The sequence below is a fragment of the Babylonia areolata genome, chromosome 33, assembly GCF_041734735.1.
Source record: "Babylonia areolata isolate BAREFJ2019XMU chromosome 33, ASM4173473v1, whole genome shotgun sequence".
NCBI lineage: Eukaryota > Metazoa > Mollusca > Gastropoda > Neogastropoda > Buccinidae > Babylonia > Babylonia areolata.
In genome coordinates this window covers 17,814,857-17,839,788 of record NC_134908.1, presented here as the reverse complement: position 1 = coordinate 17,839,788, position 24,932 = coordinate 17,814,857, and the positions used below count along the sequence as shown (strand labels likewise).

At 40.9% G+C, this 24,932-nt stretch overlaps 1 protein-coding gene across 1 annotated transcript in view; it reads left to right on the top strand.

Annotated features, from left to right (window-relative positions):
• Positions 1-7,041, top strand: part of LOC143277079 (proton-coupled zinc antiporter SLC30A2-like) — a 50,271-nt gene extending 43,230 nt beyond the window's left edge. The window contains exon 10 of the mRNA XM_076581818.1: positions 6,978-7,041. Within this exon, the coding sequence (XP_076437933.1) occupies positions 6,978-7,041 (64 nt within the window). The remainder of the gene's footprint in view (positions 1-6,977) is intronic.
• The last annotated feature ends 17,891 nt before the right edge of the window (positions 7,042-24,932 follow it).

Below are 24,932 nucleotides of genomic sequence, written 5' to 3'. Positions count from 1 at the left end.
GAGAGAGAGAGAGAGAGAGAGAGAGAGGAGTGTTGTAAAATGTGTTTTCTGAGCTGTCTAAGTGTTTTTTGGTTATGGTGTGTGTGTGTGTGTGTGTGTGTGTGTGTGTGTTGTTTATCAACTTCACATCTGTTCACTAACAGTGATATATGACACAAAAATGGGGTGTGGGGCTATATGTGTTTATGCTATGTGTGTACGTGAGAGAGAGAGAGAGACAGAATGAATGAATGAATGAATGGTTTATTCATATAGGCATTGCCCCTCATGAGAGAGAGAGACAGACAGAGAGAGAGAGAGAGAGATGTAAAATGTGTGTTTTCTTCAGCAGTGGCCTTCGGTCACACCTTGCCAGGAAAAGGCAACTGCATTTGTGATATCTGGAGTTACGTCCCGTGGTGTTTGTGATATCTGGAGTTACATCTTTCACTTTCACTTTCACTTTCACTGCGTTGACGGCCACAATCATCAATTTGATTTTTTACGCCGTTTTTGTTGGGTTGCGATGAAAGAAAAACAAACTACAGAAAGCGACAGACCTATTAGTGAGGATGAAAACCTAGCCCTACTCTAAGTGGGTTCTCCGGCAGGCTACTATCACTTCACTTTTCGCCCTTTTCGAGCTAGCCGGTCCCTTGCTGATCTAAGACAGCAGGGCCCCCCAAAAAACTTTTTTTTAAAAACCCAAAAGTATTGGGGTAAGAGAGGGGGTGGGGAGGAGGAGGGGGCGGAGGGGTGGGGGTGGGGGGGGCGGTAGGGGACCTATTATCTAATTACCTACTGACTGGGGGGCACCCTAGACTTCAAGGTGTCCAAGGTGTCTGCTGTTTGTGATTCTGATGCAGCAGGTGATGATGATGATGATAAATGTGCAGGCACAAATAAAATGCAGGTGTGTGTGAATAGATATATCCCACCCACCCCCCCCTACCCGAAACGAGAAAACAGGGCGAATTAGACGTGCAAGGAATGGGAAAATTACACGTAGTGGGGGGTGTGTGTGTGTGTGTGTGTGTGTGTGTGTGTGTGAACAGTATGACGTTTCTTCTTCCTCCTTAATATGTATTTATTTTGAACATCAACGAGAAAATAAGATTTGATTAGATTCTGAATGAAAAAAACAACAAAAACCCCCACATGCAGTGGTGTGTGTGTGTGTGTGTGTGTGTGTGTGTGTGTGTGTGTGTGTGTGTGTGTGTGTGAACAGGATGATGTTTCTTCTTCCTCTTTAATATGTATTTATTTTGAACATCAACGAGAAAATAAGATTTGATTAGATTCTGAATGAAAAAAAACAACAAAAACCCCCACATGCAGTGTGTGTGTGTGTGTGTGTGAACAGGATGATGTTTCTTCTTCCTCTTTAATATGTATTTATTTTGAACATCAACGAGAAAATAAGATTTGATTAGATTCTGAATGAAAAAAAACAACAAAAAAACCCACATGCAGTGGTGTGTGTGTGTGTGTGTGTGTGTGTGTGTGTGTGTGTGTGAACAGTATGACGTTTCTTCTTCCTCCTTAATATGTATTTATTTTGAACATCAACGAGAAAATAAGATTTGATTAGATTCTGAATGAAAAAAAACAACAAAAACCCCCACATGCAGTGGGGTGTGTGTGTGTGTGTGTGTGTGTGTGTGTGTGAACAGGATGATGTTTCTTCTTCCTCCTTAATATGTATTTATTTTGAACATCAACGAGAAAATAAGATTTGATTAGATTATGAATGAAAAAAAACAACAAAAACCCCCACATGCAGTGGGTGTGTGTGTGTGTGTGTGTGTGTGAGTGTGAACAGTATGACGTTTCTTCTTCCTCCTTAATATGTATTTATTTTGAACATCAACGAGAAAATAAGATTTGATTAGATTTTGAATGAAAAAAAAAAACCACACAAAAAAACACCCACCCACATGCAGTGGTGTGTGTGTGTGTGTGTGTGTGTGTGTGTGTGTGTGTGTGAACAGGATGATGTTTCTTCTTCCTCCTTAATATGTATTTATTTTGAACATCAACGAGAAAATAAGACTTGATTAGATTCTGAATGAAAGAAACAAAAAAAAAAAACCCACATGCAGTGTGTGTGTGTGTGTGTGTGTGTGTGTGTGTGTGTGTGTGTGTGTGTGAACAGGATGATGTTTCTTCTTCCTCCTTAATATGTATTTATTTTGAACATCAACGAGAAAATAAGATTTGATTAGATTCTGAATGAAAAAAACAACAAAAAACCCCACATGCAGTGGGGTGTGTGTGTGTGTGTGTGTGTGTGTGTGTGTGTGTGAACAGTATGACGTTTCTTCTTCCTCCTTAATATGTATTTATTTTGAACATCAACGAGAAAATAAGATTTGATTAGATTCTGAATGAAAAACAAAACAAACAACAACAACAAAAACCCCACATGCAGTGGGGTGTGTGTGTGTGTGTGTGTGTGTGTGTACGAGTGACCTTTCTTCTTTGTTATTATGTATTAACTTTGAACCGCAACGAGAAAATAAGATTTAATTAGATCTGTAATTATGAAAAACTAACCCCCCCCCCCCCCCCCCCCCCGCAAAAAAGCATGCATTGGTGTGTGTGTGTGTGTGTGTGTGTGTGTAAGAGTGACCTTTCTTCTCCATTATCATGTATTGATTTTGAACCTCAACGAGAAAAGAAGAGTTGATTAGACCTTTAATGAATATGTATGTGTGTGTATGTGTTTGTGTGTGTGTGTGTGTGCGCATGTGTGTGTGTGTATGTGTGTGTGTGTGTGTGTGTGCGCCCTCACGAGTTCACAGTGTTACGTAACTCGGTGAAAGAGCTTCATGTATTATAAATTATGATAAAACTCAGTTGGAATGCCTTTGTTTCTGTTTCTTCTTATGAAGCTTTTTTATGTCCATTTTGGAAAAAAAAAAATCAATTAACAAACCAACAAAACAACTAGCTACAGCTCAAGAGGGAAGTTGCAAGCACAATTGTCATGTGGGTAATGTTTGTTGTTGTTGTTGTTGTTGTTGTGGGTCGTTTCAGCTGTCACCGTTCCTTGATCACTGTATTATCTTCACCAATGTGTCTTTATTTATTTATTTACTTATTTATGTACGTTTATCTATTATTTATTCACCTTTTTTTTTTCTTCTTTTTTCTTTTTTCTCAAGGCCTGACTAAGCGCGTTGGGTTACGCTGCTGGTCAGGCATCTGCTTGGCAGATGTGGTGTAGCGTATATTATGGATTTGTCCGAACGCAGTGACGCCTCCTTGAGCTACTGAAACTGAAACTGAAACATGGTGTCTTCGTTTTGCATGTGAATTAACTCCCTTTTGACTGCTAAAACATTTTTGGTAAGAAAATGAAAGATATGTCTGGCTTGAACTGAAAGTGCAGGTATTATTGTTATTATTATTATTATTATTATTATTGTTGTTGTTGTTATTATTATTATCATTGTTGTTGTTATTATTATTTTTGATGAGAAAATGAGAGATCAGTTTGGCTTGAATTGGAAGTGCAGGTATTATTATTTTTTTTTTATCATTATTATTATTATTATTGTTGTTGTTGTTGTTGTTGTTATTATTATTATTTTTGGTGAGAAAATGTGAGATCAGTTTGGCTTGAATTGGAAGTGCAGGCATTATTATTATTATTATTGTTGTTGTTGTTGTTGTTTTTGGTGAGAAAATGAGAGATCAGTTTGGCTTTAATTGGAAGTGCATGTATTATTATTTATTTTTATCATTATTATTATTATTATTATTATTATTATTATTATTGTTGTTGTTGTTGTTGTTGTTATTTTTGGTGAGAAAATGTGAGATCAGTCTGGCTTGAATTGGAAGTGCAGGTATTATTATTATTATTATTATTATTGTCGTTATTGTTGTTGTTGTTGTTGTTGTTATTTTTGGTGAGAAAACGAGAGATCAGTTTGGCTTGAGTTGAAAGTGCAGGTATTATTATTATTTCTTCTTCTTCTTCTCCTTCATCTTCTTCTTCTTCCACCTTTAAGTGGTGGCGTTGAGTTTTTAACTGAAAATGCAGCCCCAACAAAGAAAACAGAAGCTGAAACACAAAAAAGATGGGTGGATGACATCCCAGACCCGTAATTTCATTCCTACCTGGGTCAGCTGACAGCCCTTGATTGATTGATATGGATACTTATATAGCGCCTAGCCTCGGTCGGAGACCAAGCTCTAAGCGTTTTACAAAACACGGGGTCATTTGCACAACAGACTGCATACCCGGGTAGAGCCGACTGACGGTTGCCACTGGGCGCTCATCATTCGTTTCCTGTGTCATTTAATCAAATTTCAGGCACGCACACATATCACGCTCAGACATGTAACATTTTACGTGTATGACCGTTTTGTTTTATTTACCCCCGCCATGTAGGCAGCCATACTCCGTTTTCCGGGGTGTGCAGGCTGGGTTTGTTCTTGTTTCCATAACCCACCGAACGCTGACATGGATTACAGGATCTTAAACGTGCATATTTTGATCTTCTGCGTGCGTGTACACACGAAGGAGGTTCCGGCACTAGCAGGTCTGCACATATGTTGACCTGGGAGATCGGAAAAATCTCCACCCTTTACCCACCAGGCGCCGTCACCGTGGTTCGAACCCGGGACCCTCAGATTGAAAGTCCAAAGCTTTAACCATTCAGCTGTTGAGCCCTTTACTGACGAACGCAATCATTGGCAGCGGCAGTGAAGGGGTTAAATATTTTCTGGCTTAAAAAAAAAAGAAGTGAAATGTGAGGACGACGATTCTGTTGTTTCCACTTTGGTTCCGGCAGTAGAATCAGAACAAGCCGTGTGCTGTTGACATGTGCGATAGAAAATGAATGAAAATCAATAAATTGTTGTTCTGCTGTACAAACTGAGCTCAGAACATGAGGTGGATGTGTATTTTCGGGAGTCTGTGCTTGCATGGCTTGTGTGTGTGTGTGTGTGTGTGTGTGTGTGTGTGTGTGTGCGTGTGTGTGCGTGCATGTGTGTGTGTGTGTGTTATAGAGTGAGTCCATACCCATGGTAAGATGACGCCTGTGATGTTCTCTCTCATGATCACCAGCTCATGAGCAGGCATAGTGGCTCTACAAACCACACGTGGAGTGATGGCCTAGAGGTAACGCGTTCGCATAAGGAAGCGAGAGAATCTGAGCGCGCTGGTTCAAATCACTGCTCAGCCGCCGATATTTTCTCCCCCTCCACTAGATCGTGAGTGGTGGTCTGGACGCTAGTCATTCGATTGAGACGATAAACTGAGGGCCTTTGTGCAGCATGCATATAGCGCACATAAAAGAACTCACGGCTATCTATCTTGATTTTAAGTCCTTTGAAGTGTGTGAAACTCGGCTGTGCTACGAGAACCGGCATGTTACATTCCTCACAGTCTATAGACCACCACCAAACAAAAAGAACATACTTTCCAAGAAAATGTTTATCAATGAATTTTGTGATTTGCTGGATTGTTTTATCTCATGTGATAACATTTTTATTGTTGGTGATTTTAATTTTCATTTTGATTCAACTTCTGATGCAAATGTTGCTTCACTTAATTAAAAAAAATACAACAGCTTGTTAAGGTTGCCACCCACCGTCGCGGTCATACATTAGACTGGGTCATAACAAACAGTGAGAACAGTGTGACAGATCTTCTTGTTGTTGGCAAACTCATCTCTGACCACTCTGTGATATCATTTAATCTTAAGCTTATAAAGCCTGTAAAGATAAAGAAAAATGTTTACTCACGCAATTACAGATCTTTAAATGTTAATCTTTTAAAAGCTGATGTTTCAGAAGTCACGGTATTTGTCACCAGTCTGTACACCAGTGACCTGATCACATTTCACAACACTTCCCTCCAGGAACTGCTTGATAAGCATGCCCCTCTCACAATGCGTGTTGTGTTTGATCGTTTATGTGCACCCTGGATGTCTCTGTGTGAAATTCGGGCTGCTCTCCACAGGGAGAGCGCGTCGATACACTGAGATCACCACCCCCTTTTTTTCTGACTGCAATTTTATTTGTTTTCCTGTCGAAGTGGGTTTTTCTACAGCATTTTGCCAGGGATAACCCTTTTGTTGCCGTGGGTTCTTTTACATGCGCTAAATGCATGCTGCAGACAGGACCTCGGGTCCAGACCACCACTCAAGGTCAAGTGGAGGGGGGGAAATACTGGCAACTGTGGGATTCGGACCAGTGCGCTCAGATTCTCTCACTTCCTATGCGGAAGCATTACCACTAGGTCAACACTCCACACAGATTTGGAGTAGAATTTCAGGAGTGGGAAGAAACCATGTAGCCTTCAATTCGCCAGCCCCTTGCCTTGGACTACTTTATCAACCGACCAGAAAGTCTGAATAATAATTAACAATAATTACATGTGGGGACCGAGAAAACTGTACGGCATCCTCAGGTATAATTCTTTATCAAGGTGTGAACCATCTGTGTGTGTGTGTGTGTGTGTGTGTGTGTGAAGGGCTTTCATCACAATGAGATAAGACAGAGCTTACAGGTCAGGATGTCAGTGGAGGGTTGTTACCTCACTTACATCAGACAGAGCTTACCGGTCAGGGTGTCAGTAAAGAGCTGTCACATCAATGAGATAAGACAGAGCTTAAGGGTCAGGATGTCAGTGAAGGCTGTCACATCACTGATTTCATACAGAACTTGAAGGTTCGAATGTCAGTGAAGGGCTATTACCCCAAAGCGGTAAGACAGAGCTTATATGTCAGAATGTCAGTAAAGGTGCTGTCACCTCACTGATATACGACAGAGCTCACAGGTTAGGATGTCAGTGAAGGTCTGTCACCTCAATGAGATAAGACAGAGCTTACAGGTCAGGATGTCAGTGAAGGTCTGTCACCTCAATGAGATACGACACAGCTTACAGGTCAGGATGTCAGTGAAGACTGTCACCTCACATATGATTAAACAGAGCTTATGGGTCAGAGTGTCAGTAAAGGCTGTCACATCACTGATTGCAGACAGAACTTGCAGGTCAGAATGTCAGTGAAGGGCTATTACCCCAATGAGATAAACCAGAACTAATAGGCCAGAATGTCGGTGAAGGGCTATTACCCCAATGAGATAAGACAGATCTCTCAGGTCATGATGTTAGTGGAGGTCTGTCACCTCACTGAGTTCAGTTCAGGATGTCAGTGAAGGGCTGTCACCTAACAGAGATAAGCCAGAGCCTGCACGCCAGGATGTCAGTGAAGGGCTGTCACCTCACTGAGATAAGACACAGCTTACAGGTCAGGATGTCAGTAAAGGGCTGTCACCTCACTGAGGTAAGACAGAGCTTACAGGTCAGAGTGTCAATGAAGAGCTGTCACCTCACTGGAATAAGACAGAGCTTACAGGTCAGAATGTCAGTGAAGGGATGTCACCTCTCTGAGATAAGACACAGCTCACAGGCCAGGATGTCAGTGAAGGGCTGTCACCTAACTGAAATAAGACAGAGCTTACAGGTCAGGATGTCAGTGAAGGGCTGTCACCTAACTAAGATCAGACACAGCTTACAGGTCAGGATGTCAGTGAAGGGCTGTCACCTAACTGAGATAAGACATAGCTTACAGGTCAGGATGTCAGTGAAGGGCTGTCACCTAACTGAGATAAGACACAGCTTACAGGTCAGGATGTCAGTGAAGGGCTGTCACCTAACTAAGATCAGGCACAGCTTACAGGTCAGGATGTCAGTGAAGGGCTGTTACATCACTGGTCAGTTACGTCACTGGTAAGAAGACAGAAAGCAGTAACTGCACTTCCGGCCCGTGACATACTGATCTCATTTCACCAAGGCTCAGCAGACATGGGGTTAACGCTTTTAGAAGCTGATGCAGTGGGTTTCTGTAAACTTACCAATGAATAATAGATAAATTTAGAGTAGGAAATCAATGCTCACGTCAATCAAGACTAAAATAAGCTTTATAGAAGCTGTTGCAGTGGGTTTTTGTAAGCTGACCAATGAATAGTAGATAAATTCAGAGTAGAAAATCAATTCTTATGTCAACCAATACTGACATAAGTAAATTAACAGATAGATGAATATATGGATAGATAATTAGATAAACCAAATAATAGGTAAATAATTAGATAAATAGATGGACAGACAGTCAGACAAATAGATAAATAGATAGATAGATAGATAGATAGATAGATAGATATTTTAAAAAAAGATAGTAAAATGAGGAAAATAAACTCTTTGGTCAACAGAGTCTTGTCATAGTTAAACAATAACCAGGTAACAAAGGGACTAAGTAACTAACTATTACTCTACAAAACTTTAAGCCTGCAGAGGCTGCAATCATTGTCATACAACTGAACACACACACACACACACACACACACACACACACACACACATTCACACACACACACACACACACACATGCGCGGGCGTGCTCTAAGAAAGAGAGAAAGTGAGAGACAGAGACAGAGAGAACTGACGCACCATTGACGTCAGGGATGATTTACGTCACTGACCAGACTGAACATCAAGTAAGAAATCTGTGCAAGTTTTCTGTTGCATTAGTGGGTGCTCCTCTTAAGTTTGGCTGTGGGATTCATCAAAGCCTAGTGTTCTTGCTAATCAGTCCATCTATCTGCCTGTTTCACGTGAATATAGAAGCGGACATGCTCGTGTTTTAGCCATAATATTATACATTTGTGTCGTCATGGAGATCCACAAGTTGATTGCTGTTATTGTAAACGTACATGTGTATGATGCATGATGATTGAAAGTTTTACGTTCCTGATTTCGTGGATGAGTGTGTGTGTGTGTGTGTGTGTGTGTGTGTGATATATATGTCTGATAACTGGATGCCTCCCTCTCTCCCTATCAGGTACATGAAATGAACTACTTTTTGTTGCCTTGCCTTGGTGGGGATATTACCTCTGGATGAACAGGAAACATTAAAATACTCAACAGGTGTACCACCTCTGCAAAATCTTGTTATGCAAAGGAACGATCTTAGGCAATGCAGGGACCATACCATTTCTGCTCCCTCCACTTCCCTGCTACCTACTTTCGTAATTACATGGGGCTTTCGTTGGTGTCAGGATGGTGTTGCCTGCTTATAAAGGGAAGAATTTTTTGTATGGCTTGGCCAGAACATACTACACCTCACATCACACAAATCTCGGCACCACCAAGACCGCATCGTTCATGTGACTGGTTGAGGTCCACTCAGATCTATTAAAAATGATGAAATAAATAAATAAATAAATAATTAAAAAAAGAAGAAAAAAAGAGGAACAGAGAGAGCAATGAAAAGAATCTCACCTCTGCTTGCTTGAAAGTTGCTCGACATTGTCTGCAACAGTATCAGCAAGTTCCAAAATATGGGCCCTGCAAAAAGAAAGGGGATTGTATGATTACCCAACATCCTCGTAAACTTCAAATTGATGTGCGTCGTCTCTGAATGTACATTCTCGCCTCAAATTCCAACGAAGCATAAGCTGACACGCCATACGATCACCACGGCAGGGGTGGGGGGGGGGGGGGGGGGGGGGGGAAGCAGTCTTAAAGTTTGGACAAATTTTCATGATCATTCTGCGGATAAGCATGCTTGTGAAACCCGAGTTTCGTAAAGTTACGAACTTTTTAGATTCAAGCCAACCATAGCGCTTTAAGTTCGCTCATGCAACCCACCCCTGAGTGGGAGCAAAGTCAGATTACCAGAGTTGTGTGCGAGTCTGCCTGTCGTGTGAGCTGAAGTTGAGTAAATGCAGTGACAACTCTAAAGCACCCCCATCCCCTCCCTTCCCCTCCTCCCCATTCCGATCCTCACTCAAGGCATTCAGTACTGGTGTGCAGTGGGGCAGTGCTGTCTCAAAGTACACACAGCATTGTCTCATACACTATAGCCCAGTTTCAAGGGTAGACAGCACTGGGTTCCCTGGGAGTGAGAACAAAGTGCCAGCTACTGAAACCAGACATTGCGTCATGGAGTGACGTCATGCCCTCACTTGGGTTTCCAATGACACATGCAGACGTTCCATATCTTCTCAGTGAAGAAACGATAACACAAATATGCAGCAGTTTGAATTATCATTAGTTATTGATAAATTTCTCTGTGTTTGTTTTTAAGTAGGGGCTGGGTGTTTACAAAGTATTTTACCCAATGCACAGTCCTTTACCCAAAGTAGACGGAGGGGTGTTTACTGGATACTAGATTCTCTGAAGTATGATCTCAAAGTCATCAAACCTGATTTGATTCGATGTTCGTGGACCTGTGTGATCCAAAAGACAACACAGAAGATGACCAGCTCAAACTGGATGGCTTTGATCTTGTGGCAGAAGAAGAAGAAGATCACCAACAAAGTGAACAAGGAGAGCCTGCTTTGTCAGACTTGAAAGAAAACACAGCTTTGGTCCTAGAACTCCTGCCCTACTCCACCAATCAAAACGAAGCAGAGCACCAACCCACACTAATTTCAAAAAGAAACATGTGATGGTTTACGTCTTCATCCCCCAAGATGCCACGCCAGTTTTGACACAAGACCTCCTGCCCCACTCCACCAGTCAAAACGATGCAGAGCACCAGCCCACACTATCTGAAAAAAAACAACATGTGACGTTTTGTGTCATCATCACCCAAGATGCCATTCCAGTTCTGGCCCCAGCCCACCTGTCTCTTTGTCTCTGGTAACCACAGGCCACGTGACCCACAGCTGCCCATGATACACAACCAACACGGACAGTACAAGACACTTCAAACATTTCCCATTCCAATATCTTATCACCAGGAACAGTGATTTTCGTCATCTCTCTGTCGTTGTTGCTGGGTAGCTGTGTGTATTGATCCTTGTTGATTTGGAATCCAAGCAGAGTATGCAAGAGGAGGTCATTGTCAGTAACACGACACTCACTCGGAATACTCTGCTTGGACTTTGCCCTTTATTTTCTCATTGGATCACACACAACACTCATTAGACAACATAAAAAGAACTACTTTTAGTGGATAGTTGACAAATATGACATAACTGAAACTGACCGTTCTTATACAACAACGCATTACGACAAGACACACAATACTAATCAGAGTGCAAACCACAAAGATTATCGGCATTACTAAAATGATATGACAAAGGGGTCCTAGCTGGGGCAGCAAAAGACATTGGTAGGGTTGTATGGCTCCACCACTGCAGCAGAGTTGTATGGGTGAATGCAACCATCATTTCAATAACCATTATCACATACAAAGCAAATATTCAGGAAGACTACAACCACGTTCTTTAAGCCTAAGTTGTTTCGGGGATATATATAAAAAATGAATTGTCACAGTTTCAATCATTATGAAGATCAAACGAATAGAGATAATAGTCTTATTTCATTCTTCTTGTAATTTTGCTTAGTCTGAGCAAATGAATATTTATCCAAATCATCTGACTGGATTATCTTATTGCTCAGCCATGAAATCTCTGAAAACACTGGGAATCAACTGACACCATTCCCTTTCAGCACAACAAATGAATCTAAAAAATATGAATAAATATTATACACTACTTTACAATAAAATGATAATAAATAGATATAATAAACTCATTATAAGATAAAATAAGATAAAATGAATAAAGAATTAGATAAAATAACATTATTGAACACGGAAAATGAAATGAAATAAGATCAAATAAAACAAAATGAAATAAAAATAACTACTAGAATAAAGACTTATCTCAAAAACACAAGTTATCATTATTGCACAACGATGTCCTCCCTCAACAGTGTGGCGAAAGGGCACACGAGACACAAAAGAGAAACAGCAATCCAAGGATACTCCTGACGTGTCCAACAACCGTGACACAAGTGTTGTGAGTCACAGAAACAAGCTGCGCCAGCTTGAACTGAGCAGTAACTCAACCACCCTGGTGCACGTGCCAAAGGATACAATGAGTCATTCTAAGGAAGGGAAGCTACTGCAGAATGATATCAGGTAACAAGTGAACGTTTTTGTTTCCCATTTTGTTGACTAATGCCATGCAATTACTAGCTATGCATTCATTCACAAATTCAAATCAGACTAAAATACGATCCTGCCTCAATTATTATTATTATTATTATCATCATCATCATCATTATCATTAGTAGTAGTAGCAGTAGCAGAGTAGCAGTAGTAGTAGTGGTGGTGGTGGTGGTATTGTTGTTGCTGTTATAGAAGTATCAATAGTAGCAGCAACAGCAGTAATAGTAGTTGTAGTAGTAATGCCAGTTTTAGAAGCAATGATGACGTCAACAACAGCAACAACAACCAACAAACCAAATATAGAAGACAGAAACACTAACAACAATACGAACGTCATCGACCACGACAACAATGCAATGATGATGATAACACAAAACGTACAACAAAAACAACAGAGATGATGATAGCAACACCATCCAAAAGAGAACAAATTGGGAATAGTAGACACAAAGTATCGACAATAACAATACATCTATAGTAACGAGTATGTTTTTTTCAAAACCAAAGAAGAATTGGATATAATGAAATCAAATCCAAACAACAACAGCAACAATGAAACAAAGACAACACCAAAAGGAGCATGAAAGACAGCAACAGTATACACGAACAATAACGCTAACAGCAACACTATACACGAACAATAACGCTAACAGCAACACTATACACGAACAATAACGCTAACAGCAACACTATGTACGTAAAATAACACTATATACGAACAATACACCACCTACAACACAATACACAATAGTTAACACCAACAACAACACCATACACGAATATTAACGCTAACAGCAATAATACACACCAACAATAATGCTAACAGCAACACTATACACGTAAAATAACACTACATACGTACAATAACACCACCAAAACACAATACACACGTGTTAACACAAACAGCTACACTATACACGAAACTTAACACCAGCAACAATACTTTAGGCAAACAATAAAACCACCAACACTATGCAGGAATGATAACACCAACAACAGATCTATTCACAAACAATAACATCAATAATAACACTATACACGTACAATAGTACCACCACCAACAACACTATGCACGAACAACGCCACCAACACTTTACACGAACAATAACACCACCAACAACATTACGCGAACAATGACACCAACAACAACTCTGTACACGAACAATAACGCGAAATTCAATGATAGCAGCAGCAACAACATGAACTTCTTACACAATACTTACAAAGAAACCAACAAGATCGATTATTTGCATCATGTATGTCAAAGTGTTGGAACCATAAGATCAAGTTTAACTCACTCTTTCGCCGTTCGTATGGAGAGAGTTAAAGTCTACCAGTGATGATCTACTACCACTTTAAGTGCAGTCACAGTAAATATTGCAATCAATAAACCTCATGTCTTTTCCGTTCACAGTCTTTGCCATCACACCTTACTGGATTGTCATAACCACCATTATTTATCATTTGGTCAATAGTTTTTCCCAGAGTACTGTTTAACCCCTTGACTGTTGAACATTGGTGAAATGCAATCAGTGTGGCAATAATCCGGAATGCAAGAACTGCTTTGCGTGTTGTGTAATTGGTTTTCATGAACACAAGCAATGAAACAATCCAAGAGAGTTAAGAAATTCAAATAAAGAATGGAGACTAACGCCCTGACTTGAAACCTCAATTTTATCTCAGTCTGGCAACAGTCAGCCCAACACTGTGGAGCGTCCTCAACAGCAGCAGTTAAGGGGTTAAAGTTCAGCTGCACAAAGCCCTCAGCAGAAATAGAAAATAGTGATTAAAGTTGGTTGAAGTTGTGCAACATCTTGGGCTGGCCTCTGATTTTTCCTGCCAGATCCATATCGTCTGTTTCAGGGTTCTTCTTCTTCTTCGTCGTCGTCGTCGTCGTCTTCCTCCTGCTCCTCCTCTCTCTCTCTTGATATAAAGTATGTATGTTCGTACAGCATGAATTATGTTTTTTGTCCTGAATGGGCATGCTGTGCTTTTAATACTTGAATTAACTTCTCTTCTTGTTGCTGGCGTCGTCTTTGTGTATTCACGGTCAACATGTAGAGAAGTGGGTTGAGAGCAGAGTTTAAAGGCAACACGAACACAACCATGGTGTCATGGATCTGATCGAAAGCAGCAACACCATGTGAACTCAACATCGTCACCAGTCCGAATGCCAACCAGCAAACAGCATCTGTGACGGTCACTTTTCCCATCACGAGCACTGAAGAATAGACTGGTCTCTGTGAGGGACTGAGAGATATTCTGTACTTTGGTAATCGCCTGTAGATGACAGTTTGACCAGCTATAATCATCACACACAAAATAAAGTTGACTGCCACAACAGCATTGAACCATCTGAACCTATGTCTAGAATATTGGAGATCAAATAAAGCCAGACGACAGAGACCTGACTGACCTTGGAGACCCCAATGGGATAGTCCAGGAAGAAATGGAGTCATTGCCAACAGAATCCCAAAAATCCACACACAGCCTGTTACAGGTAAACATTTACTGAATCTCCTTCCACTGTTTTGGAAACAAAGTACAGAGATGTGATGCAAAGTGATAAACCATATCATCAATTCTGACACTGTACTGGACAGAAAGAAGAGAAAACCAGCCAGCTTGCAGATTGTATTACCAGTCCATGCTTTTTCAATGTGGATGTATTTTCCGTGAAATATAGTGTTTGCTATCACGATAATGCTGACGTGAATTCCCATACACATGTCAGCAAACTGCAGTTGGGAAATAGCCCTGATGGAACTGCTTCCAATCACGTTTTTCACAGCAGGTGAAGTCATTAAACACACCAAATTGCCCATCATGGCAGAAACGCCAATCAGCCAAAAGAAAATCCTGTACAGTTCAGTTGGTAGCAGTGCTGAACAGGAAGAGAGTACAGAGTGTGGTGCCAAACAGTTAATTTTACCAGATTGCTTGGGAAATAAATCCATACAGCAAAATCTGTAGTTGGATGAAAAGATGCGATCTAGTAGATCACATTTTGAAAACAGATCTAAGGGGAAATTAGTCATTCTATTTCCCCTTAGATCCAGCTTTTTGAGGTGTGGCATATCTTTAAAACCTACCAGCCCAATGGTGTCTACAGCACAGTGTGACACGTTCAAAAACTGCACGTAAGGTAGATATATGGATAAATCATTGTAAAGGATATTGAGATCTGTATTCGATATATCCACGCGTGTAAGGGCAAAGTGAACGTGCTTCGTTGCGTCACTACTCATTGTGCTGAGAGGGTTGTTTTGTAAGTGTAGAACTCTTAGATTTCGCAACTCCAGAAAAACTGACATATCCATGGTCCTCAGGTAGTTATTGGCAAGATCAAAATATTTCAAGTTTGCAAGTTTGATATGTGAAATGTTATGAAGGGAGCACTGGGACAGCGTCAAATGAACAAGATACGTGTTTTTATTGAAATAATCCAGTGACATGTTTGAACTTGTTACGTCTATGTATCGCAACTGGAGATACTGGTTTGGAGGAAATAGTTTGTTACACAAGAAAACATAACCTTGACACAGACAACCTTCAGGACAGGTCCTGTCACACAGCAGTTCATCATCCCGCTGTGGACACTGACCCCAGCCATCACACAGATGATCTCCATGCACGCAAACTCTGGAACCTCGACACCGGTAGAAACCAGGACACGTTGCTGTCTCACAGTCTTGTTCATCTTCTCCATATACACAGTCAGAAAATCCATTACACCGGGTGTAGACAGGCAGACAATACAACCACTCAGCTGTGCAGCGATAATGACTGTGAGGACAAGAGACGTCAGCTGTTATCACTTGTTGAGTGAAGTAACCTGTCCCATCCAGATTCACATATAACTGTTGCTTCGTGTCTTCCTCTCTGACATCAGCCAGGTGGCTGCTGTTATCATAACACCCAACCTCATCAGTGTCATCCACACAATCTGAGTATTGGTTGCAACGTTGGCTTAGTGATACACACTGGCCGTTCGAACACAGAAAACCAGTGCACGAATGGTATTCACAAAATGATTCATCAGCATTATCAGGACAGTCCTGTCTGAAGTCACACACAAGAGTGTGATGCACAGTTGTGATACCATCATCACATCTAAACATGGTGTACGTGTGTGTCATTTTCCTTCCAAGTACAAACATGTCAGTATATTCTGCATCAGTTGTGTTTATGGATGTGCAAAATGGTGCAAACGATGTTTTCATGCAAAGACTCCAGGAATCTTGTGACAAAAACACATATGCATGTGTAATGTGATTGTCTGAGGAAACTGATAAAGATTGTTTTGTATGCGTAAGAATTTCTGTTGGTGAACGTGAATAAGCCAGTGACACTCGTGAAGAAGAGACATCTTGTGATAGTAATGGCAGCTCACAAATTGTGAACAAATGCTTTTCAGAAAAGGGAGAGTCATACTTCAACATCATATTGCGAAGCTTACCATGGTAAACACGCCTTGATGGCAGGTACGGAGTTTCTGAACTAAAATGAGTCATGCTGTACACCAAGGTGTTGTCAGACCATTTACGAAACCTGCTATATACATAGGGCACATTCTCCCAACCACATCTTAAACCTACATTCGTAAAGAATTGAAAAATATGTCTAAAGTGATGTAGAAAATCCATCTGTTCTTTTCTTGTTTTTACTGACGCTAATCTTCCACCCAGTTTCAAACATTTGCAATGGAAAAATAGAAAGAAAGTCCACGTATCCGCGATGACAGACTTGAAACACTTGTTTCGTGAAGCCACCAATCCCCGGCAGTCAGGACTGCTGAAGGGACAGTGTTCTGTTTCATCCCGTCCATCTTCACACTCTGTCTCCAGATTACAATCCAGATGACGTTGAAAAACAGAGTAATGATTTACAGAACAATTGAAAAGACCGTTTGTCAACTCTATGGATTGGTCATTCACAGACAAGGCAGACAGAAACAGTTTTAGGCCTTCATGAAAAGGCCTTAGATAGTGAAGATGGATCGTTAGAAATGATGTGTAAATGATCTTAGCTGATGGATAATCAAACGGACATACATATTCAACAATTTGGTGACTTATATCTGGTTTTGAAAACAATACAATACAGAATTCATTCTCCAGGGAAGTTGGAAAATATGTCGATGTCTGTTGAATACTAGTCATAATCCATTCAGAGGGTACTCTCCATTCTACACGAAGTACTGGATGCATTCTTACAATTGGAGTTGTTATATATCCACAATGTTCAGTAATATAGCTAACAATAAACTCGTGACTGTTAACTGTTTCTAAATAAAGTTTTCCCATCGAACTGTTGACATGTTTTATCCACATGCTTCTTGAAGATGACTCTACAAACAAGTGCTGAAGAGTGTAGATGTTGCATAACAACTGTATCAGAAAACGTATTTCAGTTTCTTGGTACTTAGAATCACACCAGTACACTAACCTCTCTACACGAGCACGTATATACATACCCAATGGAGCCTTGACATGCAGTTTACAGAAAGTATTGAAACCACCACACATACCATACACCATTCCTTGATGTGCTGTGTATCTTGTTAAGTTATTACACTCTGGTACATTGACCTGAAGCACTGTGATGTTTGTATTGTTTTGGTTCAGGATGTACTCTACACCTGGACATATGTCACTGATGTTCTGTGGACCAGCAGGGGTGTTCATGTGTATGTTTTTCACACTCCACTGATGTGTGGTTATGTCAGCGCCCACAAACAGGAGGCAGTGTGTCAATCCACACAGAACCGAGATCCACACGGACAAGACGTGTACACTGGCCGCTCTGGTCAGACTTGAAGCTGACACTGCGTCCATTGTAGCTTGTGGTTAGGTTTGAGACCATGCGTTAACGTCATAACTCATAGAGATGGTGTATTTCACATATCGAAGCCACAGGCTGGTGCACTCAGCTCGCTTTGGTAACATTTGTTTCTTTTATGTGCACATTTGTGTGTATATGCTTGTCCTTGTGCTTGTGCATGTACGTGCGTGTGTGCGTGCGTGCGTGCGTGTGTGTGTGTGTGTGTGTGTGTGTGTGTGTGTGACCAGACAACTTAACATACTAGAGTCAGGTTTATAGATAAAAAGCACGTACCATACATTGAAGCATAAGAACACAAATATAAACCACATTTTAAAATAATACGTTAAGCAGAAAAAATCGTTTGAAACTGACATATGAAACACATGCATGTTCTCTCTCTCTCTCTCTCTCTCTCTCTCTCTCTCTCGCTCTGTCTGTCTATCTCTCTTTCTCTCCATCTTTCTCTGATTTATCATTTGGATGAACATAAATGAAACAAGTAATACATCAAACACACACACACACACACACACACACACACACACACACACACACACACACACACACACACACTGTGCTTAGATATATTGTGTGCTATAAAGAAGAATGGATGTGAACAGAGGCACACTAATCATACGATGTTCTTTAAAGAAGAAAGGATCTTAACAGAGAAAGTGCAATGATCATATGATTTTGTGTTTTGGGCTGATGAACGAATTTGTTAAGCTTTGAAGGAGATAACATAGATTTGAAATGATAAATGATCGTAATATGTACCGCAGTGTGTAGCAGCTATAACTTGCATTGGTTTACTAAATGAGTAACCAGAAACATTCAAAGACAAGCATGTTGCAGGCAGAGGTGATTAAAAAATTTCCTGACAGCAGGTATGACATTCATATAAAATATATTGACTGGAAGTCGAAAGTGTCATACTTTGTATACCAGGATTAGCTCTGGTTAAGATAACTTCGACAGGCATCCGACAGCTGGAATATTTGAGGCCCTTGGCATAAAATTTTCACAGACATCACATCTTTTAGCACCATAAACTTTGAATGCAAACTTGGTCTGATAAAGAAACATTTGTGCAAATGAAGTAGACGTACACTTCATCCATTCGAAAAATAATTGTGATCAAAACCCTAGTCTTTAAAACAAAATTACACATTTTTTTCTGAACCTGCCTAACCTTCAATTTTTTTTTCGAATAAATTCTAACAGGTTATAAAGACTAATAAAAGTTTGATCCGAAAAATCGTATGACGAAAGCAGATAAAAAATGAGCGATATGTTTTCCCCACGATTGAGAACAAGTTGTTTGCTCAGAATGGCTGAGAAACGTCTCACTGGTTGATTCATTGTTTAGTTTCGTACACCCCACACTACCTAATCCGGCCCTTTTGTGTGGGGAATGTGCAGATGTGATTCACAAAGTGATTTTCTTTTTCTAAGACGTCCCCTGATCAGGTGTTGGACTTCTGTGTTCACCAGCGATCAGATTCAATGCTTTTCAGCTTGTGTCGTGTCCTCGGTAACAGTAATAACATTAATTCTCCTCAGTCCACACAGGTGTGAATAGATACCTGACTTGGGACTGGGCCCTGCCTTCCAAAACTGAGCACTAGACATGGTGAATATTGATTCACTGCACCGCCTTCCTATACTGAGCACTAGACATGGTGGATATTGATTTTGTGGCTGTAAAAGGCTGTGGGACCGTTAACTCTGTTACCGCAAACCTGATCAGGTGAGGTGCTCAGTGTGTACGGCCGGAATCCCGGAAACGGGCTATTTTTGTAAACACACACACACACACACACACGCACACACACATAGTATAATTTTTGGAGCTGAATACTGAACATAGAAAATAGTCATTTCAATGTCAGTTTTGGAATTGATTGTCACACTCTATAAGACAGCGGACTAGAAACCCCCACCCAGCCCAACACTAACACCCAGACAACACAAACACAGACTAAAATAATTCAATACATTTATCCAATCACACACAGAACTTGCCAAATAAAACAATAACCACAATCCCAGCTGCAACAACTGATACACTTAAATGACAACAGAATGGATAAATAATAACACACCAAAACCCCACAAAAAACAGAGCTTTAAGACATGGCCACCCAGTCCGGAGAATGCTATCAGTGAACTAAAGACGTTTGATGAATATAAACTGAAGCACTGCACAACACAAGAGGAAAACGACGACTTCAACGGTGAAGACTGAAAACAGATGAAGACGACGAAACTAGAGCACAAATGATGACAGTGATGAGAAGAGGGCAGCAGGAAGTCAGCAGTCAGCAGACATGCAGAGCACCAACGCTGTCCGGCCAACACAGAAGAGGGAAAAGCACAGGAAGTGGGACGCTGCAAACTGCCAACCGGGTACCACTACCCTGACGCTGGAAACAAAAACAGACGACACATGTCCAGCAGGGCACTCCCTCTGAGCTGGAGGACACAGAACATAGATACAGGGCCACCCGGAGGAAAAGCCATCCTCACTTGAGGGTACCAACTGGGCAAAAAGCCCCAAACCCAAACAGGCACGACCTTTCTCCAAGAAGGCCGTGGGCGCAAAGCCTAGAGAAGTGTCACTGACAGAACAGAGAGACTTTAAACTCTGCTCAGCAGTGACACAAACACACAAACGAGACTCCCCGATTGCACGTAAAAAACGCACAACCGGGAGCTAACACACACTGAACGAATGCTCGAATGGGAGAGGGTAAACAGGGAAGGTAATGCACAAAACAGTCCACACGAGATTGTCATGAGTTGACATTGATATGATTATACTTGTCCCTTTCTTGTACTTTTTCTTCTACTTCTCGTTCTGATTTTTCTTCTCTTTTTTTTTCTTTTTTCTTTTTTTTGTTCATCTTGTTCTTTTTCATCATCATCATCATCATCATCATCATTATCACCAACATCATCATCATACTCATAATCTTCTTCTTCTTTGACACTAACCCCACTCCACTCATCACAAATTCTTTGAGTCCCTGATCTTCTGTGGGTTACGCCAGCTTGCAGGAACGTTCTCTCTTTAGAATGGGGTGGCGACCAAGTGATAGCACGTCCACCTAGCATACTTTCATCGTGTGGTTCGAATCCTGCATTCCCCAATATTTTCTCCCCCTGTACTACATCTTGGATGCTAGTCATTCGGATGGGATGATAAACCGAGGTTGTGTGCGAAGTATACACTTATCACATACAAAAGAACCATTAGGAGAGCAGCTAGAATATCACACAGGCATATATGTTATGATAAACAGGAGTGATAAAAAATGTCATGCAGAGAGATAATTTTGTTGTGACTGGTGTAATACAATGTGCTAGATTTTATATCATATGATGGGGGCTGCCCAGTTTGTCACAGGCCCAGTTTGTCACAGGCCCAGTTTGTCACAGTGGGTACACTACTTGCTACCTCCATGCTACCCTATCTTCGGCCTCTCCCTCTCTCTCTCTCGTTCTTTTAATTTTTTTTCTATCTTTCTCTTTTCTTACGTATTTTGTTTTCAGAAATATCCTCCTCTGTTGTTCAAAATTTCTTCCTTTTTGTATGCAAATCAAAGCAAATTACTCTGTAAAATTTCAACAATGAATGTTCTTTGGTTAAACACAATTGAAAAATAAAATTCAATTCATACAATCAATCAATCGTTCATTTACTCTTTTTGAGAGTGGCAGTGATAACTTCCATCATGCAGGGCACAGTCGAGGGTGGGCGCAAGCGAGGACGACAAAGAAAGAGCTGGTTCGACAACATCAAAGAGTGGACGGACATGACCCTGCCAGACCTCTTGGTGCAGGCCGAAGAAAGGGTAGCATGGAGGAGAACTTCAGTTTCTTCAGCCCTCAGATCCACCCAACGACTACCAAAGTAGTCTACCCACTGTGACAAACTGGGTCTGTGACAAACTGGGCCTGTGACAAACTGGCATGCTTCCTCATATGATGTTGATGAGTCAGCATTTTATGAACCATAACAGATTGGCTTGAGCTACTTACGTATAATGGTCATTCCTTGGTGTAGGTTTACGTAGCAAAGGAGTAGTACTTCAGTGTCCATTCTTTCTTGAGAGGGTAAGAAAGGTATCTGAAGCCACACGGCTGTATATGGATTTGTTATTTTTAGAATTATGTAAGCTGCTGCCATGATGTGGCTTGTAATGTTAACACAGAGTATGGAGAAGGACAGTATGAAACACGATCCAAGACCAGTGACCATTGCAATGGGCTCATAGCGATCTGTGGCCGATGTTATAAGACTGTTAATACCACGTTCAAGAAAGCTGATGATTCATGTAGATCAATTGGTGGCAAGTTAGGTTCACCGAAGTGTCACTTTTGCTGGTATGCTGATTGTAAAAAGAGCATGAAACACGAACAGGGATCATGGACCGGTATGTTCCTTCGAGACAATTCATTGCAAAATATGTATAAGCATTGTGTGATTCATGAAGACAGAACAGTCGTTCATAATTTCATTTACTTCTGTTCCGTATATTTGACATATCCTGAATTAACACGTTGGTGTTTGTTCAGCGATGGAAAATGTTTAAATGTTAATTTTTGTAAACCAGTATATGGTGGATCTAGAGTGGAGACATTTTGTGAATTCACTCAAAACAGGACAAAGATAAACGTTCATCACAGACAAGAAATCTATTTTCCGTACACAAATGGTTTTCAGTCTGAGGGACAGCTACATATATGCATTGATGGACAGTTGACTCATTCTTTTTTTATGTGTGGCTCTAACCACCATAAAGTGTGTGATAAAGAATACTCAACACGTTGCACTTTTGCTGGTCACCTATCATACATCAACACATCTGACTCTTTCGATCGGCAGTTTCCTGCAAACCACTTATTTGCATGTGACAATGGTCACAAAATGATTCAATACACTCTGGTGTGTGACTTTATAAATGATTGTGAGGATAAGACTGATGAATCCTTTTGTAAACACCCTGTTTGTATCAATGCATTTAGATGTGCCAACAGTCAATGTGTGACCTATGACGGGGTATGTGATCGAGTGTTCCACTGTCTGGATGAGTCGGATGAACAGAACTGTCATGCAACTAAATCCACAAACACTGGTAGACAATTAAGCCCACCTCCAGCTCTTGTCAACTTCGATGGCATCAGATACTTCATCTCCACTCGAATGAATACAAATGAGTCCTGTCCCGACAGCCACTATCGCTGTCCTGGTGACGTCAATAACTGCCTACCTTTCTACACATGGTGCAATGGGATGTATGACTGTATTGACCATGAGGATGAAGAGGGGTGTGAACAACTGATATGCCCGGGACTTTTTAGGTGCAGACTTTCAACAATGTGTTTACATAGTGACCACATGTGTGATGGTTGGCCTCACTGTCCACTGAATGATGATGAATTAGCATGTGACATAACCTGTCCTGTGAACTGTCTATGTCAAGGTCACTCATTTTTGTGTCTTCAGTCTTTCTCTGCAGCTCTCTTCCCTCAGCTCCGCTACCTGGATGCTACAGGTTCAGGTATGATACTGACAGATATTATCAAGAATACCTTCCTTATTGCTGTGGTTTTTGCATACTGTTCTATAACCCATATTCCTCAAATACACTTGGTAAATATCAGGTTCCTTGATCTCAGTAGTAACAAACTGCAATATGTCAACCTGACATCTCTTCTTGGGTTACACAATCTCCAATCACTCTCCCTGTCCAACAATCCCCTTACCTCTCTTCACATTGGTCTATCACCTGTTAACCAGGACAGTGCACTCACAGTGCTGGATTTGTCCCACACTATGCTGACAGTGTTTGACTCTAAAGTCTTATCGCCATTTCACCACTTACAAAAACTGAATTTAACGTTCACTTCCATTCACACAATTAGCTCAGCTGGGTTTCGCTTCACACCTCAGTTAACTGAACTCTACATGGATGGTAGTCCTGTTAAACTGTTTCCACCTGAAATATTTAAGGCTGTTTATAAACTGTGCTTCGTATCCACACAAAATTACAAACTTTGCTGCAATGAAATACTTCCTGACACTTTTGGTGATGCTGAGTCAGCATGCATTGCCCCACAAGATGAAGTTTCTTCCTGTGAAGATCTGTTGCAGTCATGGACGTACCGTGGATTTCTGTGGTTGATCACCTGTCTCTCTCTGAGTGGTAACGTCTTCTGTTGTTGTGCTCGGATGTTTGTGAAGAGCATGACGTCTTCAAGTGGATTCAGTGTCTTTGTCATTAGCCTAACAATTGCTGATTTTCTGATGGGTGTGTATATTGCTATCATTGGAGTGGCTGATGAACAGTTCCGTGGACGATATCTTCACAATGATGATGCATGGAAAGCCAGTGTGACCTGTATGGTAGCTGGATTTTTGTCTCTTTTGTCCAGTGAGGCATCAGCCTTTAGTATATGGCTAATTACACTGGATCGTTTTATTGTCCTTCGCTTTCCTTTTAGCACCAAGAGGTTTGGCAGAACATCAGCAACAGTGGCTTGTCTCTGTACTTGGCTGGTTGCTTGCTTTGTAGCTTTGGTACCATTGCTCCCAATGACATCACATTGGGAATTCTATAGCCAAACGGGTATTTGTATCCCTTTACCTGTTACAAGACGAGATTTTAAAGGGAAACTATATTCTCTCAGCATCTTAATCTACCTTAATTTGATTCTGTTTTTATTCATCAGTGTTGGTCAAGTGTCTGTTTATTCATCAATACAAAACAATGCTCTGAAAACTAATTCTACCAAAGTGTCACAGGACATGACCATAGCACGACGACTAATCATGATTGCAGTGACAGATTTCATGTGCTGGTTTCCCGTTGGCTTATGTGGGATGCTGTCATTGGCAGGAATTGCCATTCCTGCAGAAGTGAACATAGCCCTGGCTGTGTTTGTTTTACCCTTAAACTCTGCTGTCAATCCCTTCATGTACACGTTCAACACTTTGGCTGAAAGGCGAAGGAAAGCTAATGAAACTGAATTTCGTAAATGGCTGGAATCCCATTCTGAACTAATTGACGATGAAAACAGTAGCTGAATTGACTGTACACATCATGATGATGCCTCTTTCCATGTTTTCATGAAATACTC